At 64.3% G+C, this 22406-nt stretch overlaps 3 protein-coding genes across 6 annotated transcripts in view; 2 read left to right on the forward strand and 1 right to left on the reverse strand.

Moving 5' to 3' along the window:
- The first annotated feature begins 64 nt into the window (after positions 1-64).
- APRT (adenine phosphoribosyltransferase) lies at positions 65-1262 on the forward strand. Its single transcript, XM_004584087.2, has 5 exons — positions 65-163; positions 243-349; positions 526-659; positions 944-1022; positions 1097-1262. The coding sequence occupies exons 1-5, from the start codon at positions 84-86 to the stop codon at positions 1237-1239; spliced, it is 543 nt and encodes a 180-aa protein (XP_004584144.2). The 5' UTR covers positions 65-83; the 3' UTR covers positions 1240-1262.
- A 594-nt stretch (positions 1263-1856) lies between these two features.
- On the reverse strand, positions 1857-4512 carry CDT1 (chromatin licensing and DNA replication factor 1). 2 transcript variants are annotated; one of them, XM_058674040.1, is made up of 9 exons: positions 4196-4508; positions 3770-4020; positions 3492-3689; positions 3264-3409; positions 3090-3190; positions 2760-2948; positions 2527-2679; positions 2238-2436; positions 1857-2155 (listed from the first exon to the last, which is right to left on the reverse strand). In XM_058674040.1, exons 1-9 carry the CDS (start codon positions 4424-4426, stop codon positions 1995-1997), a joined length of 1629 nt encoding a protein of 542 aa, XP_058530023.1. In that variant the 5' UTR covers positions 4427-4508; the 3' UTR covers positions 1857-1994. The 2 variants fall into 2 exon arrangements, with proteins under 2 accessions (XP_058530023.1, XP_058530024.1); XM_058674041.1 differs by lacking the exon at positions 2527-2679 and having other exon boundaries at positions 4196-4512.
- Positions 4513-10962: 6450 nt separating this feature from the next.
- Positions 10963-22406, forward strand: part of PIEZO1 (piezo type mechanosensitive ion channel component 1) — a 30907-nt gene continuing 19463 nt past the window's right edge. For all 3 annotated transcript variants that reach the window (XM_058674030.1, XM_058674031.1, XM_058674033.1), the window contains exon 1: positions 10963-11265. In XM_058674030.1, the coding sequence (XP_058530013.1) occupies positions 11202-11265 (64 nt within the window). In that variant the 5' untranslated portion in view covers positions 10963-11201. The remainder of the gene's footprint in view (positions 11266-22406) is intronic.

Consider the following 22406-nt stretch of genomic DNA (forward strand, 5'->3'; position numbering starts at 1 on the left):
AGCTCCGCCTTGGGGTGTGTGTTCGGGAAGGGGCGGGACGAGGCGGTGCGACTGGAGCCGGGCCGCCCTGCGCGCACGCCGCCATGGCGGACGCCGAGCTGGAGCTGGTGGCGCGGCGGGTCCGCGCCTTCCCCGACTTCCCGGTGCCGGGCGTGCTGTTCAGGTGCGGGCGCGGGGTGGGCGCGGGCGACGGCCGGGCTGCGGGGGCCACAGGGTTACCAGCCTGCCTTTGCGTGGCGCAGGGACATTTCGCCACTGCTAAAGGACCCCGACTCCTTCCGCGCCTCCATCCGCCTCCTGGCCCGGCACCTGAAGGAGACTCACGGCGGGGGCATCGACTACATCGCAGGCGAGTGTGGGGCGCCGCGCACCCCGTCGTGTCCCGCCCTGGCGAGCTTGTGCTGAGCGCCTGGCCCGGCGGGCGCTGGGGCTGCTGCCCAGGCTCTGCGTCCGCTGGGGCCACCTGAGCCAAGGGCCCCGCAGGGGGACCTATCGTGCTACCAACACCCCGCTTCACCCCGACAGGCCTGGACTCGCGGGGCTTCCTGTTCGGCCCTTCCCTGGCGCAGGAGCTGGGCCTGGGCTGCGTGCTCATCCGCAAACGTGGGAAGCTGCCGGGCCCCACCTTGTCAGCCTCCTACGCGCTGGAGTACGGGAAGGTGAGTGTGGGGTACAAGGAGGGGAACGGTGGGGTAAGGGGAGGGGAACGCTGGGGTAAAGGGAGGTGAGTGTGGTACGGGGAGGTGAGCGTGGGGTAAGGGGAGGGGAACGCTGGGGTAAAGGGAGGTGAGTGTGGGGTACAGGGAGGGGAACGCTGGGGCAGGGGAGGTGAGCGTGGGGTACTGGAGGACGGGCCTGGGAGACTCCAGATGGAGCTGCTCAGAGTACAGCAGTGGGCACCTGGGTGGGCAAGGATGCAGCCATGTCCACTTCTGGTCCACAGGCTGAGCTGGAGATCCAGAAGGACGCCCTGGAGCCTGGACAGAAGGTGGTCATCGTGGATGACCTGTTGGCTACTGGAGGTGAGGAGCCTCCCCGGGGAGCCATGTGTGGGTGCCTCTGGGGCCCTTGCTGCACCCTGTTCCCTCCCCCACAGGGACCATGCGGGCAGCCTGTGAGCTGCTGGGCCAGCTGCGGGCCGAGGTGCTAGAGTGCGTGAGCCTAGTGGAGCTGACCACGCTGCGGGGCCGCGACAAGCTGCAGCCAGTGCCCGTCTTTTCCTTGCTGCAGTATGACTGAGGGCAGCCAGGCTGTGCAGACCGTGCCTGCCCCGGGATCCCCCAGCAGGGCACCTGCAGCACAGCCTCTGCAAGTTGGGGACCCAAGCCCAGGGGCCCAGATTTCCCCCAGCCCCCTGGGCAGGTTCTGATGTCGCTCAGGCCTCAGGCCCCATGCAGTAGCCCTGTGTGCCAGTTCACCTCCAGCCTCTGGTCTGGGAAAGTAGACGCCACCCCGAGGTCTTGCAGGAGCCCAGTTCCAGATGCTGCGTCCACTTGGGGAAAGAAGTCAAGCACAGGATGTTTGCCTTGTGTGTAGTTGCCTTTCCAATAAAAGTAAAGTTTAAAACTGCTGTCATCAACCTTTATTAACCCTAACGTGAGGAGCCTTGTAAACCAGTCTCACTGAAGGTTGGGTCTCCAGAGCCAGGAATGATTAAAAACACAAGCAGGAGAGTGGGGGCCCTGCTTGTCAGTGTGTCAGCCCAAGCACGTCTGATCCTTGCTCACACTTGGTCCTGTCCATCAAATCCAGCCATCAGCTGTGTGTGCACTAGCTTCCAAAAGGTTCCTACCGGCAGGGAGGAGCAGCACTAGGGGAGTTGGCCTGGACCCAGGCTCAGCAGTGGTTCTGTGCTGACATGCGGCAGTCCCTGCCAGCACAGCTGCCACCACCTCCAGTCTGTGCAGTGTCCAATGGCCAGGCAGTCCACAGGCCTGGTCCAGACACGGGTGGGACAGCAAAGGGCCCAACACAGGGAGACCTGGGGCTGCAGTTCACAGCCCCTCCACGCGGGCCTGGCGGGCCAGCCGGGCAAAGATGCCAGCCAGGTCAGCAGCCTTGTCCAGCTTGATGTAGGTGTCAGTGCGGACGCGGTGCAGGCTCAGCCAGTCGGGCAGCAGCTCAGATAGCAGCAGCACACACTGCTCCATCTCCCCTGCGGAGGGCACCTGTGAGTGGGCAGCTTGGGCCTGAGGCACCCCCCCCCCCCCCGAAACCCCTCCTGCCCCACCACGTACCGGGACTCGTGCTGCCACAGCTGTCCTGCAGCCGATCACAGGCCACCTGCATGGAGAGCGCTGGCTTACGCTCGGCCACGAACACAGCGCGCAGCACACGGGCCAGCTCAGGTAGCCGCTGCAGCCGCTGCAGCCGCTGCTCCTGCTCTGGGCACCGCGTCATCTGTGCCAGGCGCTTCTGCAGCTCCTTGGCACGCACCTGCAGCAGGCATCAACAGGGCAGGTCAGCAGGCAGGGGTTCAGGTCTTGGGGGGGCCCGCATCTCCCGGACGGTGGACTTGAGACTCACCCGCTCCAGCAGTGACTGGGACACACCTTTCAGGGCACTGGGAGAGACTGGAGGCGGCGTGGCTGGTGGGGTGGCCGGCAGAGCCGAGATGGGAGGCTCGGGGCCGCTGGGTTCAGCTGAGCGCAGAGCAAGGTCACGCAGGGCCTTGTCCATCTGCAGGACAGGCAGGTCAGAGGTCAGGGAAGGCCAGCCAAGGGACCTGGTGCGCCCAGTACAGCCACTCTGCGCCTTACCCTGGGTGACATGAAGCTGCGGGCACGGGCCAGCACCTCCTGGGCAGTGCTGGGCCTCTGGGCAGCGGGTGGCTGGGGCAGCTCAGCTGGCTCGATGTCGGGTACCTCATCCACATTGAAGCGTGGGTGCCAGCGTCTCAGCATCTCCTCGGGCACTGCCATCGGGGGGTTCAGGGTGGCCAGGAAGGCCTGCAGGACAAGGGGCAGCCATGGGGGCGGGGCGCTGGCCCCAGCTCACAGCACCACACACACCGGCCCTCACCCGCCCAGCATTCGCCTCCCCAGGGCCTGAGGCACCAGGAGCTGCTGGACAGCCATGTGGGTGTTCACCTGGTGGTGCTCCTGGACGCGCCGCAGCAGGTTCTGGCCGAAGATCTGTCGCCGCTGCAGCAGGCAGGTGGCCGTGAACGGGGGTGCTGTACTGTTGGCTCCTGCAAGGACAGCACGGCCTGAGCCCCGTCTGGCCCAGCCCGCGACACCCCCTGCCCATGGTAGGAGGCTCACCCTGGCCCAGCAGCGGCTCCACAGTGAGCTGGTATTGCGACCTGCTGACCCCGTCCCTGAAGGTGGGCACGTTCTGCTCCTGGCGGAAGCGGTAGCCCTCGGGATACACGGTCCTGATCTGGCCCACGTTGCGCTCCTCGAAGCGCCTGTGGGGGAGGCCCGGATCAGGATGAGGGTCATGGCGACCGCTTGCCAGGGCAGGGCGGTCCAACCCTGGGTCTCACTCACTTGTGCATCATGTCCTGGACGCCCCGCTGGACCTTGGCGAAGGTGGCGGTCTCGGAGCGGTTGTGCAGCATGGCCACTATGGTGTCCATGCTGCGGAACATCTCGGCCAGCACTTGGTACTTGTAGGGCAGCACCAGGCCCGGGGCGCCCGGCTGGGCCAGGGCATGGAAGCGCTGGTAGGCCGGCGCCTGCGAGCCGCTGGGGAGAGGAGGGTGGGCTGTGAGGGGTGTGGGACTCCCAGCCTCCAGCTGCGCGCCGTCCCACCAGCACACACTCACCTGGGCGGCTCGTCCCCATCCTGGGCCTTGGGCGCGCTGGGCTCGGCAGCGGCCTCCGGGGCACTGGCCTGCAGCGCGCGCGCCCTTGCCCCCAGCGCCCGCGCCCGCCGCAGGCAAGACCGGAGCTCCGACGCGCTGTACTTGGCCTTGGCGGGCTTGGCTGCGGGGGCCGCCCTGGGGGGCTGGGGACAGGCCTCCTGCAAGTCCTGGGCCACCGCCGGGGGGCTGTCCAGGGAGCCGGTGCCGGGAACCTGTCGCGGGGCGGGAGGAGCGCAGGTCAGGGGAGCGGCGGTCAGCTCCCGGAAGGACCAGATCTGACGGCGGAGACCCCACAGGGCCCCCGCCGAGGCTCCGGCAGGCGCGCTGGGCAGTCCCTCCCCGGCAGCCAGGGACCCCGCACGGTGCGCCCCGCACCCCCGCGCTCACCGGGGCCAGCAGCCGCAGCCTCCTGCGCGCGGGCGGCGCCGACTCCTCGCTGGACTCGGGGGACCGGCGCGCGCGCTTGCGGCCGCTGCCTGGGACCGGAGGGCCGGTCGGCGGCGACAGCCTGGCGAGCTTGGCGGGACTCGGGGTGCGGCAGGCCGCCTTGGCCCGCAGCGGCGCTCCGGGCCCCGGGCGGCGGCGCGCGAAGAAGTCGGTGAGGCGGCGCTGCGCCATGGCGGGAGCCGGGCGGGCGGCGACCAAGGTGGCGGCGGCGGAAGCGACGGGACGCGCGGTTCCCGCGGATTTTCGCGCGCTCCCCGGCCCCGCCTCCGCCGTGGGCCCAACCATTGCCCGGACGGGCGCGGGGGAGCCGCGGCAACATGGACGCGCCCGCGCATGGGCGGCGCTACGCGCGGGAACGCTCGGCCCGGGCCGCGCAGGCGCCGGCGCAGCTGTCTCCGGTCTCGGCCGCCCGCCCGGAGGAAACCGCTGGCCGGATGGCCTGGGTGGCACCCGGGGATGGCCGGCCGGGTGGAGGAGGACGGACCCTGGGCCCGGGCGCGCGTGGCTCGCGGCTGCTCAGGTGTGTCCGGGAGAGTAGCCGCGGGAACGCCGGACCAGAGCCCCGGAGTGCTCGGGGTCGTACACGCGGCGCCTCGTGCCCGAGATAGCGTGAGAGAGCCCGGGCGTGGTCAGCCCGCTCGCCCCCTGTGGAAAAGAGGAACCACACCCCGTCCCCCAGCCGGCCCCGCATCCCGTCCCCCGGCTGACCCCGAGCACCCCCTCCCGGCCGGCCCGCACCCTGTCCCCCCACCTCACCCCAGTGTCCTCTTCCCAACCAGCTCCAAACCCGGCTGACCCAGAGCACCCCGCCAGCGCGCATTCCTTCCCCCCACCCCGACCCTGCACTTACCCCGGCCACCCACTGTCCCCTCCTCTGCCCTGTCCCTAGCGACCTCAGTTGCTCAGGTCCTACCCGGCTGGCTGCCTGTGTAATCTCCTTTTATCTAAGTCTGTGGTTGCAGTTCTGTTATTACAACGGGCAGCTTGTCTTATGCCCGGGTGCTGGCCGCCCGCAGCGCCTGCCCTGTGGCCCAGAAGGGGACCCTGGCCCCCGCAGGCTCCTGCTAGGTGAGGGTGTGAACCTGCTGTAACTTGCAGGGTTAATGTAAGGGCACAGGAAGATCTTCCATTCGATGGTTCACTCCCCAAGTGAGCGCAACAGCCGGTGCTGTGCCGATCCGGAGCCAGGAGCTCTTCTGGGTCTGCCACACAGTGCAGGGTCCCAAGGCTTTGGGCCGTCCTCCACTGTTTTCCCGGGCCACAGGCAGGGAGCTGGATGGGAAGTGGGGCTGCCGGGATTAGAACCATTAGAACCGGCGCCCATATGGGATCCCGGCGCATTCAAGGTGAGGACTTTAGCCGCTAGGCCACGCCGCCGGGCCCAAAAATAAATAAATCTGAAAACAGTGTAAGGCACATCGGACTTCAGGGAGCCTGAGCCACAGGCCACAGTTCCATCTGTGGGCCTCAGGTGTGACCGCCTGGACTGCTGCAGGCTCCCGCAGTGTCTGCCTGCTGCAGGCTGCCATGAGCAACCCAGGAAGACCAGCTCGGGGGACGCTGGGGACCTGACTGCTGCCCTGTGTGGGGAGCTTGAAGACCTGCCTGTGGCAGGTGTGTGCTTTCACAGCTAGAGCCTGGGATGGGACAGCGGGACAGCGGGAGCACACTGAGCTGCAGGTCCCCCACATACCCAGAACCAGAGGAAGCAGGCAGCTCATGGGGGGGGGGCAGCTGCCCTCATGACACACCAGGTGCCCAACAACTAGGATGCATTTCATTTGCAAGGCAGGGGGAGATGTTGTCCACCTGCTATTCCCTCTCCAGATGGCCACAGGGGCTGGAGTCCAGGCTGTAGTAGAGCTTCCTCCCATGTGGGTATAGCAGCCGAGCTCTGCTGCTTTCCCGGGCACATTAGCAGGGAGCCGGGTGGGAAGTGGAGCATCCTGGACACGTGCTGGGGCCCCTGTCAGAATGCTGGGCTCAAGTCCCCACTCCGCTTTCTAAACAGCTCCCTACTGTTGCAACCCTGACGGGCAGCCAGTAATAAACCCAGACCCTGCCGCCCCTGTGGGGGACCGCTGGAAATCCAACCTGGCATGAGCCCCGCCCAGTGCCAGCTGCTGCAGGTACTTGGGCAGTGAGGCAGCGGGTGTGAGATCTCTCTTTGTAATGCTTTTGAGTAAGTAAATAATAGTAAAACTTTTGAAGCGAGAAATTACTCTGGCCAGAGCATTTGAGACCATCTTAAACACCAGAAGTGCAGAGCCTGCATGGAGGAACCAGAAGGTGGCCCCAAGGCCATGGGGGCCTGCACGCCCTGTGGGACAGGAGCGGGGAGAGGGCCCCTGGGGACGGCTGTGGCGTGGGGGAGTCCCCAGGGAGCAGGGCTGGGGCAGCAGATGCTTGCACGTGTCCCCGTGGACTCTCCTGCCAGGGCCAGCTGAGTGTCGGATGAGGGCAAGATGAACAAGGCCCAGCTGTCCAGGGCCACCCCTCCCGTTGAGCACAAGGCAGGTAAGGTACCAGATGAAAGCCAGGTGTGAACAGTTGGGCAGGGAGCCCCCGGTGACAGGCGCCCTGGGCTGTACACAAGCCGCGGTCCACCTCAGGTCCTTGACCTCGGCTGGATTGGACCTCCAGCTGGTAAGTGCTGAGGCCGGGCCAGAGCCCAGCACCCCTTTGGGGCTCCCAGGGACTTGAGCTGCAGCTGGGAGCAGGGCTGGGGCTCCGTAGGGCACTGCAGTGAGGATCAGCTCCTTACACACCCCCAACTCGACCTGGCATACCTGCAGTGGCCGCTATGGTGACCATGACGCAGCCCCCTGTGTGAGATCCACAATGCTGGGGACCAAGGATGAAGTTAGATGCTGGCTGGCACCCCACTCCTAGGTGGGTGTATCCTCTCCCTCTGCATGTGGGCCTGGAGCTTCCTGGGCCTCCCTGCAGGCTCCTGGGGTCTGTCACCAGGCAGCTGAAGCCCCTGCCCCAGGGATCCTCACAGCCTGACAGGAGTCTCTAGGAGGACTGGGGACCAGTGGGTGACAGTAGCCAGGTCACACGGGGGAGGGGGCCTGAGGACACGATGGGGTGCTGATGAGGACACTCATGTGGTCAGCAGGGCCCGCTGGGGCGAGGGAGGGCTCACCCACCCAGCTGTCCTTCCCTGGCTGCTGTGTGTGTGTTTGGGGGGGCATTCCTGTGCTCAGGAATGCCCAGGAGACAGCTGGGGTCAGAGGTTCCCAGACAGAAGCCGACATAGGGGTCCCCAAAGTACCAGGACTGTGCCAAAGGGGGGACCCTGTGTATGAGGCGCACTGGGAGGCTTGCCTCCTGGGCCTGGTCTCTGGAGCTGTGGGCCAAGCAGGCACAGGGCAGGCTTGGGGCCATGTGACTGGGCTCCTGGCTCGGTGGCTGCGGTCAGCACTCTGCCCTGGTCCCATGGCTCCTTTGCAGGTGTCAAGTGGTGTTTCCTGTGGGGGGTGCATAGCCCACACTTGGTCACCTGTGCACACATGGGCAGGTAGCAGGCGGGGTTTGCCACATGGGCAGCATTCCAGTGGGAGGTGTGGCCCAGGGTGACAACGTTTAAGATTGCCCCAAGAGGTTGGCAGGTACGTGGGCAGTTGCTGAGCTAATGGGGTCAGCCAAGGCCAGGCTCCCTGCCTGGTGCCCTGGATCCCCTCCCGGGAAGCTGAGGGTGCAGGGTAAGGCTACGCAAGTCCTGAGGGCCGTGAGGTGCCCTGCAGGAAGGTGCCAGAGGCCTCCCTGTCCTGGGAGCTTCCTAACGATGAGGAAGTGAGGGCGCCACCTGCCAGCTGGCCCAGCCAGCCCAGCTGAGGACAAACGCACAGGAAAGGGTGGGGGCCGGGCAGCCAGCCCCACACACAGGCACGCTGCAGTCAGCTGCTGCCCAGCTCTGAGTGAGGACAGGCCCAGCAGCACTGAGGCACAGCCCACCACATGCCTCAAGGCCCACTGCTGCCCGGCTGCTCACTTCTCCCTGCTCCAGGGAGGCTGCAGCCACCACCACTCTTCAGAGACGGCGTCATGGGCCAGGTCTAGGCAGGGACGTCCCACCTCAGCCGTCTGTAGTTAGTCCAGAGGTCCTACATGGTCTGTCCTGTGGGTCCATTTGTAACCCCAGCCCTTGGCTTCAGGGCTTGCTCCTGCTGGCATTCACCAGGTAGTGGGGTCCTAGCTGCTGTCCTTCCAGCCCTCAGCAGGTAGCCATGGCCAGTGGGCAGGGTCCAGATCTGACAGCCAGTTGCGGGTGCTGAGCAGGGGCCACTGCGGGCTCTCAGTCCAGGCACTTCCTGAGCCTGTGCAGAGCCGGACGCTGGCCTCCGAGCAGGAAGAGCTGGGGTCAGCAGGACAGTCCTGGGCAGGCGGGTGGGAGTGGGGCTGGGGGAGAAAGGAGCAGGCAGAGCCCAGAGGCTTCTTCCTCAGCCCCCACCCGGGTTGGGGAGGAGGACCAGGGGTTGACATCCCAGCGAGCTCTCACGAGTCAGCCAGCTGGAGCAGGGCAGGTGCCTGGGTCAGAGCCGCCTGGCAATGGAGGAGTGGGCTTGGGGCACAGCACGAGGCAGACACATGCGCACATCAAGGCCAGCAAACGCGTGCACATGGGGGCACCGCCGTCCCAGCCCACCCCAGAGCGAGCAGGGGCTCTGGCCCCCTTCCTCATCCCACCCCAACCCTGGTACCCACAGCTCTGCCCCCAGTGTCTCTGCCTGTAGTGGGTGACAGCCTGCAAATTCAAAATGGTGTCAGTTTTGTCAGGCCCTCTAAGTCTACGTGAGTCTCATGGTGAAGAGAAAAATAAGTGAGAGACACACAGGCGGGACCAGAATATTACAAGGGCATCTACTGTCCGCTTAAAAACGTGGCCAACTGTAAAGCTGGCGTCTGGAACCAGCCTTGTTTGCTTGCTTGCTTCAGCTGCTCGACCAAGCAGGATGTAGCTCTCAGTCTGTGTAAACACTCGCCATCGTATAGTTTAAAGTACATGGTATTTGTACTAACTGACCTCCAAGAAATGTTAGGAGGTGGACCAGAGACCACACCAGACTCGGAGATGTTGGGGTCTCGGACGGTCACCACCTCCTGGTGTGCCTGGCAGTTAGGTTGCACAGAGTGGACCTTCCACTTCGATTAGCATGAAGTTCCCCTGAAGCTCAGGACAAAACATAGGTGTCTTATCTATTTGTTTGTTAATTCTGTCCTCTGATTTACTCCCCAGGTGACCTCGATGGCCAGCGCTGAACCAATCAGGAGCCAGGAACTTCCTCCAGGTCTCCCACGCGGGTGCAGGATCCCAACGCTTTGGGCCGTCCTCCACTGCTTGCCCAGGCCACAGGCAGGGAGCTGGATGGGAAGTGGAGCTGCCGGGATTAGAACCGGCACCCATATGGGATCCCTGGGCTTTCAAGGCGAGGACTTTAGCTGATAGGCCACGCCGCCGGGCCCTGTCTCATTCATTTCTACACGGCGACAAGCTATGGGGACTGTAGTCCTCAGGAACCTCAAGTCCTGAGTGATGGGTGGGCACTGTGGTATAACAGGAAAAGCTGCTGCCGGTGGCACTGGCAGCCGCGTGGGTACCAAGTCCCGACTGTTCCCCTTCCCATCCAGCTCCCTGCTAATGTGCATCTTGGGAGTCACTCCTGGTCAGCCCTGGCTGGCGGGGACCTTGGGGTGAACCAGTGGATGGAGGGTCTCTCTCCCCTTCTGTCTTAGGGAGCTGGATTGGCTGAGCAGGCTGTGGGTAGCACTCCTCAGAGCCTCCCATTGCACCCCCACCCCTTCAGCTGACACATAGTGCCACGTAGGAGGGAGCAGCACCCAAGGGTGCTGGCTGTTCACAGGACCCTCCCAGAGGCAGGTGAAGCCAGCTCCTAGTGTGGACGTAGTCTCGAGGTCTGCGGATCCTCTGGACCTTTAACAAAGTTCCCACGGCGAGACACACTGTAACCACGGGCCCTGGTCTTGAGGCCCACACCCAGCTCCTGCTGCCAGATCCCAGCCTGGGTGCCCCCAACATCTGGTTCCCGGGAGGGGAGGGGGTCTGTGCCCAGGACCAGCTCCCATCAGTGGCAGCCCCTCCTGGCTGGGTGGCAGCTGCTGGCACAGCCCTACCCCTTCCATCCCTGGCGGAATCTGCGACCCTGGACTGAGGGGTCCAGAGTCGGAGCACAGGAGGCTGCCCGGGGGCGGCCTGGTGAGGTGCCCCCACACCTCGCCCTTAGAACCGCAACAAGTGCTCCGGCCGCCGTCGTGACGCCTGGACGGGGGTGGGGGGCGAGGCTGCCAGTGGCCGGCGGGGCTGCAGGAGGCCCCGAACCCAGTTCGGCTGCCCCGGCCAGCCCCGCCCGCTCCCACGGCCCCCAGGGGGCGCTGCGCCCCTGCCTCTGGGCCGCAAAGTGAAAGTCGCTCCCGCCACGCGGGCCACAGTTGCGCGTGGAGAGGCGGGGGTCCACGCGGCCTTCCTTAGACTCCCAGGCCCGGCCCGGCCCCTGTGAGGGTAGGGGCTGTCTCGGCCGCGGCGCGCCGAGTCGGGGTCAGCCACAGCCCCAGCTCCGAGGGGCCGGCTGGGCGCGCCGGCCGTCGGGGGAAGCGCGGGGGCGGGCACGCCGGGGAGGGCGGGCAGCGGGCGGGGGCCGAGCTTATAAAGGCCCGCGGGCAGCGTGGGGGTAGGGAGCCGCCGAGCCGCCGTCCGGCCCAGCCCAGCCTCTCCGCGCCGCGCCTGGACTAGGCGTCCTTCGCAGCCAGCGCGGCCCGGACCGTCGGCATCCGCGGGGAAGAGGCGGCCCCGGCGCGCGGGCCCCGAGGACAGCCGGGGTCCCCGGGCGCGCGGCACACGTGCGGAGACCCCCGCGCGCCATGGCGCGCCGCGCCCCGGGACCCCGCACCACCCCTTAGCGCCGAGGCGGCGCGAGCGTGGAGCATGGAGCCGCACGTGCTGGGCGCCGTCCTCTACTGGCTGCTGCTGCCCGGCGCGCTCCTGGCCGGTGAGTGGGGCCACGCCGCCGGGTGGGCCGCCGGGGCCCCCGCGCTTCCCGGCCGGGCCGCGGGGCGGGCAGGGGCGGGGACTCCCCGGACGCGCGGCCCTGGTGCCCACGTTCCAGGGGAGCGCGCGGTGTCCGAGCGAGCGTGGGGCTGGGGGCTGGGGGCTCCGGGCGGCGGCGGGGCGAGCGCAAATCTCTTTTTCGAGTGAAAAACAAAAGTGTAAAGTTGCGTCCGGACTTCCTGACGCTGCGGGCCGGCGGCGGGCTTCCTGCCTGGAGCTGCCCAGGGGCCGAATAGGCGAGCGTACCCCTCGCCGCCCACAGCGAGCCCCGCCCGGCTCGGGCCGCCAGTGGTTGGGGGACACTAGGGGTCCCAATGACAGGCGTTAGTCGTCGCGGCAGGCCGGGGTCTGGCGCCCCCGCCTCGGGGCGGGGTCCGCCCAGGGCGCGGTGCCAAGCAGCCCGATCCCTCCTAGGGGCCGGGTGGGCCGTCTCCACCCGCGGGTTGACGGGCAGATTAGATTAATCCGGAGCCGGCGGGGCGGCTCGGGGCCGGGGAGCCCCCTGCCCGCCTGGAATTCCTAGCGCTCGAAGGCGGTGCCGCCTAGGGGTGGGGAAGACCGGTGAGGTGGGCCCGGTTCGCCGGACGCCTCCGCCTGTGGTGGACACGGGCCTGGGACGAAGCTGGCCGGGACCCCAGCGGTGCCATCCCATCGTGGAGCTCCTTTCGGGCACCCCCCCCCCTCGGTGTGTGGAGCTGAAGGCGGATCCGGGCCAGGTGCTGTTTTCACATCTGATTCCTTTTCCGGTCGTTGAAAACCAGAGATTCTGGTAGTTTTGAGGCTGGGCCCCTCGGTAGGCCCTGGGTCTGACCTGAGGCGGCACGTGGGTCACCTGGGCAGCTTTCTCCCAGTGGGGCTGGAGCTAAGGGCGCCCCAGCGAGGAGGCTGATGTCCTGGTCACACCCACCTGCCTGAAGCCTGGGCATGGGGGCTGGCCAGGGTTAACACCTGAGCTGTGTAAGTCCAGCCTGCTGGCCCCTGGGTGTGGGCAGCTCCCCAGGGACCTGCCTGCTGCCCAGCTGAGGTCAGGAGTGGGCTGGCCTGGCCGCTGCTGGAACAGGCGAGCCCTTGTCCCTGGAGCCCTTCGTGCTGTCCGGCCGGTGCTAGACGGCGTTTGGAAATGAATGCCACCTTCACAGGGACTTAGTCACCCCGCTCCCCTGCTGGCCGGGGTAGCAGCCAGGGGCGGTGGGGTCTGAGTCATCTGGGGTGCCCAGGCTCATGCCCAAACTTCCATGGGGTACAGTGGGCTCCGGGAGGGCCTGCAGGAACTGGGTGGGGTGGGGTGGGGCACAGGCGGTAACTGTAGGGTTCCAACATGGTTTCTGCTCCCCAGGAAGCCTTATGGCAGGGCTGGGTGTCAAGATGCGAATGTGTCACCCCACCCCCGTGAGGCAGGCAGGTCTCAGGCCCCCCGCCCCGTATACCTGGTGATCCCTGCCCTGCTCTGGTCTGAAGGGGTACCAGGGAGAGCTGGTGAGTCAGCAGCAGGAGCGTGGACCAGCTGTGTGTTCATGGGTGTGTGAGTGTGGGAGCAGGGGGAGGGGGCAACCGAGCTCCCTGCCCCATGCAGGACTGGGGTGTCTTCCTGCCACCGCTCTCCCGGGGTCACCTCCTGTGGGGAGCCCCCAGTGTAGGTCAGCTAAGCACTGGTCTCTTTGGAAATGTGCAAGTGGATGCCAGCCTCTCCTGTCCCTGATCCAACAGTTGGGTCCATGGCGGAGCTGGCCCTGTGTCCAGCACTGTGTGCTGGTGTCTGAGCTGCTGGCCGCTGTCCCTCAGCTCTGGCCTTCCTGGAACCCGAGTCCCCCTGGAGAGGGCTGGGGAGGCCACTCCATCTACTGCCGACCTCCGGACTGTGGGCAGCGGGGCAGGCTGCTCTGAGAAGGAATCTGGGGTGAGGGAGGTTACCCTGTGTGGGACACGGCCTCCTCCCTGGGCAGGCCCCACACCTGCTGCTGGCACACACACCTGCCGGGCCTGGGCTGGCAGGTCGCAGGGAGGCCGAGGAGCAGGAGGGGCCTGGCTGGGAGCCGGAACCCTGCCCCCTCCTTGGGTCTGGGCTTCCGCTGCTGTAAGCGAGACGGTGAAAGCTCTGTGCTTCTCAGTTCTGGATTTGGCGCCTAGGCTGGGCAGACAGGCCGCCTTTCCTCCCGGGTTGGGCTGGGAGCCCAGATCACTTTCCCAGATGTGCTGCGCACTGGCCCAGGCGCTGGCGGGCAAGGAGGGTCGGGCCCCCTGGGAGCAGGGCAGAGGGAGCCACCCACTGCTGCTGTCCTGGGACTTGGCTGGCTGCAGGGGCCATGTGCAGCCCGTGTCCCAGTTGTTTCTGCACGAGCTCCAGCAGGGCCTGTAGGTAAGAGCAGAGTTCTCCAGGCCGAGCGTGGTAGGCGGTGTTGGTGTCCTCTGAGTGGGCGGGGCGACCCTCTGAGTGGGTCCCCAAGGGGCTCGGCACCACCTCCCTAGAATGAGCAGCTGTCAGGGGCAGTCAGTGCGAGGCTGTGAGACTGGAGAGAGATGGGCCCGGGCGGCCTCCGGACCTCAGGACAGTGCTGGGCTCTTGTCATAGCCCCCCAGTCCTGGCATTGGTCCAGTAGCTAGCACGAGGCTTGTGCATATGGTGTAGCTACCATAGTGTGTTTTCCTAGATGGTCATGTATGATCACGTGTCACATACCGTTCGGAAATGAATGTGTCACTATCACATTACAGCGTGTCTCATATCCTGTATTGAATGTTGTGTATCACATTATACATAGCATGATCACACATCGTGATATTACAGACTGTTACAGATTCTCATGCAGTGTGTGTGATGTGTCCTGTTACTGTATGCCATGTCCAGCAGCATGGGCCTGTGCTGCCCACATGGCCTGCATGTCACGTCATGTGTAGCATTATTGGGTCACATGTTTATCTAACACACGTCATATGTTGCCTAACACTTATGTACCATTGCCATGTTATCACATATTTTATATATATTACTTGCATTTTTTTTAAAAAAAGATTTATATTTATTGGAAAGCGAGATTTATAGAGAGAAGGAGAGACAGTTTCCACAGTTTCCATCCACTGGTTCACTTCCCAAGTGGCTACAACAGCTGGAGCTGAGCTGATTTGGAGCCAGGAGCCTCTTCTGGGTCTCCCACACGAGTGTAGGGTTCCAAGGCTTTGGGCCGTCCTCGACTGCTTTCCCAGGCCACAGGCAGGGAGCTGGATGGGAAGTGGAGCAGCCAGGACACAAACTGGCACCCATATGGGTTTGCAGCGCATACAAGGCAAGGACTTTAGCCACTAGGCTAACGCGCCAGGCCTAATACTTGCCTCTTTACTGTGAGTTGTGTTGTATAACATAGGCACTGCTGGGCACATAGCACACACTGGTGTGAGCGGCGTGTTCACACCTGCGGTGAGGTTTACAATTTGGCACAACAGGCTGTGAGCTAGAGTGTAATGAAAGTGATTCACAGTGTAGAAGTAGTTTATTTCTGGAAATTTCTACATTGTATTTCAGGCCATGGTCGAGGTAGGTTGCAGGAACCCTTGCATGAAGGGAGGTAACCACGTGGGAGCCACTTGAACTTATTTTGTGAGGAGTTGACCCTGTAGAGACCAGGTTCTCTGGGGCTTGGATGCTGCTGGGTCGAGACCAAGACTGAGCAAGTGTCCCCATCCTGGGCCACTCTCACCTGAGCAGGCACTGGCCCCATGCATGTGTTACTGGCATGTTTTGTTGGATGTTGAGTTGCTCCTGGGTTCACAGGAGCCCTGGATGGCGCCATAGGCACACCTATGTCCAATGCGTGTGGGTCAGGCACGTCCCGGTGTGGACAGGCCCCAGGCTGTCCTCAGGCAGCCACTCCTTCCGGGTTTTTGGGGAACGCCAGCCAGCCCTGACACGTGGTGGGCTTTGGCAGCTGTCTCCAGCACCAGCCTGAGCAGCGTCCCCTGGGTGAGGCCGGGCCCCTGGGACTGCAGGGCACGGCCTGCCAGCTCCCGGCAGCCGTCTCGGGAGCTGGGCTTGGCAGGTGGGTTGGTTTCCTGGTGTGTCTTAATGACATAATCATAGGGCGTATTTTTAGGCTGCCCGTGAGAGGCCTGCAGTTGACGGGGTGCGGTGTGTGTGCCGTTGTTCTCCCTGCATATTTATAGTTGGGCCCCTCTGCCTTCCTCGGGTCCAGCCCCGGGGTGGCCACGTCCTGTGGTTTCCTCTGCCAGTGAATGGGCTGAGATGGGCCTGGGCTGGCTGGAGGCCCGGGAGGCTGCCCAGGTTGGGCGCCATCTGTCGCATCTGTACTATGACGCCGAGGCCCCTCCTGCGTGTCCGGCCAGCGCACCCTGTGGTCACCTTCCTCTTCTGCTTACCTGAGCTGTGTGTCTGCTGAGCCCCCAGAGCAGGCTGTGTGGGGCAGACTCACTCCTCTGCCTGCTGGGTGCTCTGTCTGTTTATGGTCCAAGACTGTGATGGAGAGAGTTCTAGAAGCAAGCCTGGCCGCCCAGCTGCCCCCGCCCAGCAGCTGCTCCGAGCAGTCCACACGAAGACCTGGGATCAGTCGACCCTGCCCCCTGGGCCTCATGCCTGCTGGGCACTGCCAGCAGTGCTGTCGCTCGGCTCGACCTCACACCTGCCCTCCCAGCCCCCATGGTCCTGCTGGCTCTCCCAGGGTGAGCCTAGCACTGCCTGGTGCCCATGCCCCAAGCCCTGCTGTCTCCGTGGGCAGTGCTGTGGCCTGTAGCTTGTGTTCCAGAGCGCCCAGACCCTTCCCGGGACCCCTGGCCCATCGTCCCAGCCATAGGTCCAGGAGACCCTGCCGCATGCTAGAAGAGGGTCCCTGCAGCCCCTATGGGGGACCACCTCACCCCATTCTCACCCCCGTTTTCCAGGTGTGTTTGTTCCACCTGCACAAAGGTGCAGCAACAAGTAGCTAACCCCTGTCTTAGATCACTCCTCAGATGGTCGCAGCGGCGGGGCTGAGCTGGGCCATGGCCAGGACCCTGGAGCTCTGTGCAGGGGCCCGAGCACTTGGGAGGCTCGTGTGAACGGGCTGAAGCCAGGCTCTGGGAGCCACTGGTGGCTGCAGGCCCTTTGCCCTGCTGGGCCCTGGCGGGGTGCTGCCTCGTGAGGACTCACCTGAGTCCGGGTTGGGCTTGGACCAGTTCCACATGGATGTGCGTGCAGCTTTCCCAGCAGCCTGTGGCATCTTGCATGTCCAGCTTCGGCAACTGTCTTAAGCTGCATGTGGGTGGTCATGCAGTGTGGCCGGGACGTGGCCAGGTGGCCTGTAGCCCCGCCCAGTGCTGCCTGGCGACCATCCCTTATCAGTGGCCCCAGACCTCCCTGACTGGAGCCAGGGTCCCTGGGGTGGGCCCTAATCTCTGGAGGTCAGGGGAGTGGTGGGAGGAGGCTCTGGGTGCCAAGGGGCTTGGGGCCCAGGGAGGCTGGGCAGGACCAGACCTGAGTCTGCGTGCAAGCAGCTGTGTGGCCCCCCTCCGTGCAGGGGCCTCTCAGGGGGCTTGAGGCCCCTCGACGCAGGAGGAACAGCTCCTTCATAGAGGTGGGGATGGTTGGGGCTGGGAGTTCCGGAGGTCCCACTGGGTGGCAGTGGACACTGGATGGCTAGGCCCCCCACTTTCCTGTGGTGTGGCCCCCGTTTGCTGTGCGCCAGTACTGATGTAGCTCAGCCTTCTCAGAGCCTGGTCGTTCCAGTCAGAAGGCCATGACTCTGCACCCCTGCTCACAGAACATTCCACGCCTGCTCTCGGGGAGGAGAGCTCCCACAGGGATGGGCCACATTTTCCTACAGTTCCTGGGTTGGGGTCCCAGTAGAGGAGTATGGATGAGGGGTGAGCCTGAGAGACCCTGGGGGTGAGGGGACCCCAAGCTGGTGCTGGAGGTCAGGGATTTCCGGGTGTAGGGGCAGAGGTCAGCCAGGTCAGGGCAGCTGGGTCAGCTCAGCTGTGAGCTGAGGGCAGAGAGGAATCCCAGGCCGACTGGCCCAGCCACATTCCAAAGGCTGCTGGGCTTGGGTTCTGCCTGGGACAGATCTGCAGGATGGAGGCAAGGCCTGTCACCACTGGGGATAGCTGGGTGGGGGACAGAGGTGTGTGTGTGTGTGTGTGTGAGAAGAGGAGTGTGTGTGTGTGTGTGAGGAGGAGCAGGGGTGTGTGTGTGTGAGGAGGAGCAGGGGTGTGTGTGTGAGGAGGAGCAGGGCTGTGTGTGAGGAGGAGCAGGTGTGTGTGTGTGAGGAGGAGCAGGGGTGTGTGTGTGAGGAGGAGCAGGGCTGTGTGTGAGGAGGAGCAGGTGTGTGTGTGAGGAGGAGCAGGGGTGTGTGTGTGTGAGGAGGAGCAGGGGTGTGTGTGTGAGGAGGAGCAGGTGTGTGTGTGTGTGAGGAGGAGCAGGGGTGTGTGTGTGTGAGGAGGAGCAGGGGTGTATGGTGTGAGGAGCAGGGGTGTGTGTGTGAGGAGGAGCAGGGGTGTGTGTGTGTGGGGAGGAGCAGGGGTGTGTGTGTGTGAGGAGGAGCAGGGGTGTGTGTGTGTGAGGAGGAGCAGGGGTGTGTGTGTGAGGAGGAGCAGGGGGGTGTGTGTGGGGAGGAGCAGGGGTGTGTGTGTGAGGAGGAGCAGGGGTGTGTGTGTGAGGAGGAGCAGGGGTGTGTGTGTGAGGAGGAGCAGGGGTGTGTGTGAGGAGGAGCAGGGGTGTGTGTGAGGAGGAGCAGGGGTGTGTGTGTGAGGAGGAGCAGGGCTGTGTGTGAGGAGGAGCAGGTGTGTGTGTGTGAGGAGGAGCAGGGGTGTGTGTGTGTGAGGAGGAGCAGGGGTGTGTGTGTGAGGAGGAGCAGGGGTGTGTGTGTGAGGAGGAGCAGGGGTGTGTGTGTGTGAGGAGGAGCAGGTGTGTGTGTGTGTGAGGAGGAGCAGGGGTGTGTGTGTGTGAGGAGGAGCAGGGGTGTGTGTGTGAGGAGGAGCAGGGGTGTGTGTGTGAGGAGGAGCAGGGGTGTGTGTGTGTGAGGAGGAGCAGGGGTGTGTGTGTGAGGAGGAGCAGGTGTGTGTGTGAGGAGGAGCAGGTGTGTGTGTGTGAGGAGGAGCAGGGGTGTGTGTGTGTGAGGAGGAGCAGGGGTGTGTGTGTGTGTGAGGAGGAGCAGGGGTGTGTGTGTGTGTGAGGAGGAGCAGGGGTGTGTGTGTGTGAGGAGGAGCAGGGGTGTATGGTGTGAGGAGCAGGGGTGTGTGTGTGAGGAGGGGTGTGAGGAGGAGCAGGGGTGTGTGTGTGAGGAGGAGCAGGGGTGTGTGTGTGAGGAGGAGCAGGGGTGTGTGTGTGTGAGGAGGAGTGTGTGAGGAGGAGCAGGGGTGTGTGTGAGGAGCAGGGGTGTGTGTGTGAGGAGGAGCAGGGGTGTGTGTGTGAGGAGGAGCAGGGGTGTGTGTGTGTGAGGAGGAGCAGGGGTGTGTGTGTGAGGAGGAGCAGGTGTGTGTGTGAGGAGGAGCAGGTGTGTGTGTGTGAGGAGGAGCAGGGGTGTGTGTGTGTGAGGAGGAGCAGGGGTGTGTGTGTGAGGAGGAGCAGGGGTGTGTGTGTGTGTGAGGAGGAGCAGGGGTGTGTGTGTGTGAGGAGGAGCAGGGGTGTATGGTGTGAGGAGCAGGGGTGTGTGTGTGAGGAGGGGTGTGAGGAGGAGCAGGGGTGTGTGTGTGAGGAGGAGCAGGGGTGTGTGTGTGAGGAGGAGCAGGGGTGTGTGTGTGTGAGGAGGAGTGTGTGAGGAGGAGCAGGGGTGTGTGTGAGGAGCAGGGGTGTGTGGTATGAGGAGGGGTGTGTGAGGAGGAGCAGCCCTCAGGTAGCTCCTTGCTCTCTGGTTCTCTGCACGGTCACTGAGAATCCTTTCTGCCCCTCTTTATTCTTCTTTTTCTTCTTCTTTTTTTTTAAGATTTATTTTTTTTTCCAAAGATTTGTTTATTTTATTACAAAGTCAGATATACAGAGAGGAGGAGAGACAGAGAGGAAGGTCTTCCATCTGATGATTCACTCCCCAAGTGAGCCGCAACGGGCCGGTGCGCGCCGATCCGATGCCAGGAACCTGGAACCTCTTCTGGGTCTCCCACACAGGTGCAGGGTCCCAAAGCTTTGGGCCGTCCTCGACTGCTTTCCCAGGCCACAAGCAGGGAGCTGGATGGGAAGTGGGGCCTCCAGGATTAGAACCGGCGCTCATATGGAATCCTGGCACTTGCAAGGCGAGGATCTTAACCGCTATGCTATCGCCCTGGGCCCAGTCTTGGCCTTTCTTAACCCCAGAGCTAGTCCTCTGTGGACACTGAGTCACGGTAGGTGTTTGCTCCAGCCTTGGCTGGACTTCTCATGGGAGGGCCGGGCCTTGGGTCCCTGGCCATGCCTAGGGAGGGGGATGACAAACCTGAGCTGCGGGGACAGAGACAGCTGGCCCACCCACCCCAACACTTCACCAGGCTGGCAGATGTCCCCCCGACATCCCACTGGGCTGGCTTTCCCCCTCCTCAGTGCACACCCCCAGACTGGCCTGTCCCCCTGCCCCAGGCTGGCAAACACCTCCCCCGACATGCACACCTTACCAGGCTGGCCTGCCCCCTACCTGGAGGGAGATGTTCTGAGGCCTTCCATGTGAAGGGGAAATTGAGGCACACTGGGAACTGGGCCACAGCCTGAAGCTCCTGGGAGGTGGAGACGGGCTGAGCCTGCCCCCACTGGTCACCGGGAGCCGCCGTGTGGATTCTTGGCTGCACGTGGTCCTGCGGACATGCAGCTGTCCTGGGCAGCCGCCCCAGCTGGGGACGGGGCTGGGGTGGCAAGGGTCCCAGGACCTGGAGTTCGGTGTTCGTGTACTCGTGTGTGTGCAGGGGGGCTCGGCTTCCTGGATGGTGGGGCCGGCCAGTGGGGCCCGCTGTTCCTGTCTTACCCCCAGTCCCCCGGGGGGCTCCCTGCCCCACAGTGCCACTCCTCCAGGGGCCTCCATCATCTGCAATGGAGTGCTGCCTGCTGGGGTTCCCGGGGGCTGGGTCCTTGCCTGGCCCCACACTGGCCGGTGGCATCTGGGCAGTGTCCGTGGTGGGGCGGAGCCTGCACCCTCTCCCTGTGTTGACCCTGTTTCTGTGGAGGGGGAAGCCAGGCTGGGGGAGAGGGCGGGGCTGAACTTCCTCAAGTGGGAGCAGGAGGCACAGGCCCCCCCTTTCCCAGGCCCTGCAGCTGTGGGAGGGGAGTTCCCAGGGAGGCCACGGAGTGGGGCTAGCCAGCGGCCAGGGCCCTCGCAGCTGGCACAAGCCGGCTGGACAGGCCGCGAGCCATCATGGGCCAGTGAGTCACAGGGTGGAGCCCCTGAGTCAGCCCCTCTTCCCCCGCGGCCAGGAGCTGCTGAGACACCTGAGAGATGGCCCTGCTCAGAGGGCCGCTGCCTGGCTTCTGCCACGCCACCTGGGGGAGGAGCCAGGTGGGGCCAGGCCTGTCCTCCTCATGGGAGCTGCCGGTGCTGAGTATCCACGCAGGACACCTCTCCCCGCCTCTGTCCTGCTCACCTGGCCTGTGGGCGTGGGATGCTGGGCCCTCGGGCTCCAGGCAGGCCGATGGGGCCCAGGAGCCCCCCGTCAAGGACCTCGGCTGTGATCCTCACACCACCCGTCTACCCCTGCGTCCTGTGTAGTATCCCACAGGGTTGATCCCTGCCATCCCTCAGTGGTTCGCTGGAGGCATCCTTGGCCAGCTGCCCTCTTTGACGCTCTGTCTCCCTGCTACCTGTTGAGACAAGCAGCACTGGTAGCCCAAGGCCCACTGGGCCCCTGAGGGATGACCAAGGTCTGATTGCAAGACCTGAACAAGAACTGAGTGAGGCCCTACCACTACTGGTGTCTGGATGGTACAATTCTGTCTGTTACACTTGTTAGGCCGTGGGGCCTGGGTGGTGTAGCGTGTCACGTGTCAGGCCGTGGGGCCTGGGTGGTGTAGCGTGTCACGTGTCAGGCTATAGAGGGGCCTGGGTGGTGTAGCGTGTCACGTGTCAGGCTATAGAGGGGCCTGGGTGGTGTAGCGTGTCACGTGTCAGGCTATAGAGGGGCCTGGGTGGTATAGCGTGTCACGTGTCAGGCTATAGAGGGGCCTGGGTGGTATAGCGTGTCACGTGTCAGGCTATAGAGGGGCCTGGGTGGTATAGCGTGTCACGTGTCAGGCTATAGTAGGTAATGTGGCCCTGTTCTGGGGCTGACTATAGTGTCTAAGTGGGCCTGTCACACGTCGGGTCATGGTATTTGGTGTGGCTTCATCACACATGTGATGACATGGTATTTGGGTGTTGTGGCCCTGCCACACATGTCTGGCCGTGGTGTCTGGGTGGCTGGGGCATGTGTGTCAGGCCAGGGGCATGTGTGTCAGGCCAGGGGCATGTGTGTCAGGCCAGGGGCATGTGTATCAGGCTGTGGTGTCTAAGTGGCCACATCTTGTGTTGGGCCGTGCTGTCTGGTGTGTCAGCTGTGGCGTCTAGGTGGTTCTGTCACACGCATCAGGCTGTTACGTGGGTGGCCCTGTCCCGTGTGTTGGGCTGTGTCTCTGGGTGGTCCCATCACATGTGTTGGCACATTGTGACTAGTCTGGGCCTTATGGAGCCAAGAGCAGGGTCTCTGGCTTCTAACCCCCCACCCTGGTCTTTTGTGCCCTGAGCTGTGATACTGGGGTCCTCTTGCTCACCCCGACCTCATCTGTGTGACCTGAGGGCTTTCTGGGTCTGAACCCCAGACCTTGACGAGAGGCTGCGACTGAGGGGCTGCATTTGCCTGTACGCTGTGGTCTGGGGCCCGCCTGGCGTCTGCTGTACTCACAACTGTCTGGATGTTGACACCATCCCCTCCCCGTGGGCCCCGCAGGATGCAAGCCAGGGTTGGAGGCTCACGTGGGGACATCAGCTGGGCCAGCAGGCGTGTCAGCACCTGGAACTCCAGACAGCCGTCCTGTCCCGCAGGTGGTTCTTCTGCATCCGTGGCTCCCTCTGGGACGAGGCTAGATGCTGGCCCTGCAGCTGTGTGCCCTACCACGGGTGGGTGGCTGGTGGGTGGCCCAGGGATGAGGCCAGGTGAGGGTCCCTGGGGGCA

Source organism: Ochotona princeps, chromosome 16, assembly GCF_030435755.1.
Source record: "Ochotona princeps isolate mOchPri1 chromosome 16, mOchPri1.hap1, whole genome shotgun sequence".
NCBI classification, from domain to species: Eukaryota; Metazoa; Chordata; class Mammalia; order Lagomorpha; family Ochotonidae; genus Ochotona; species Ochotona princeps.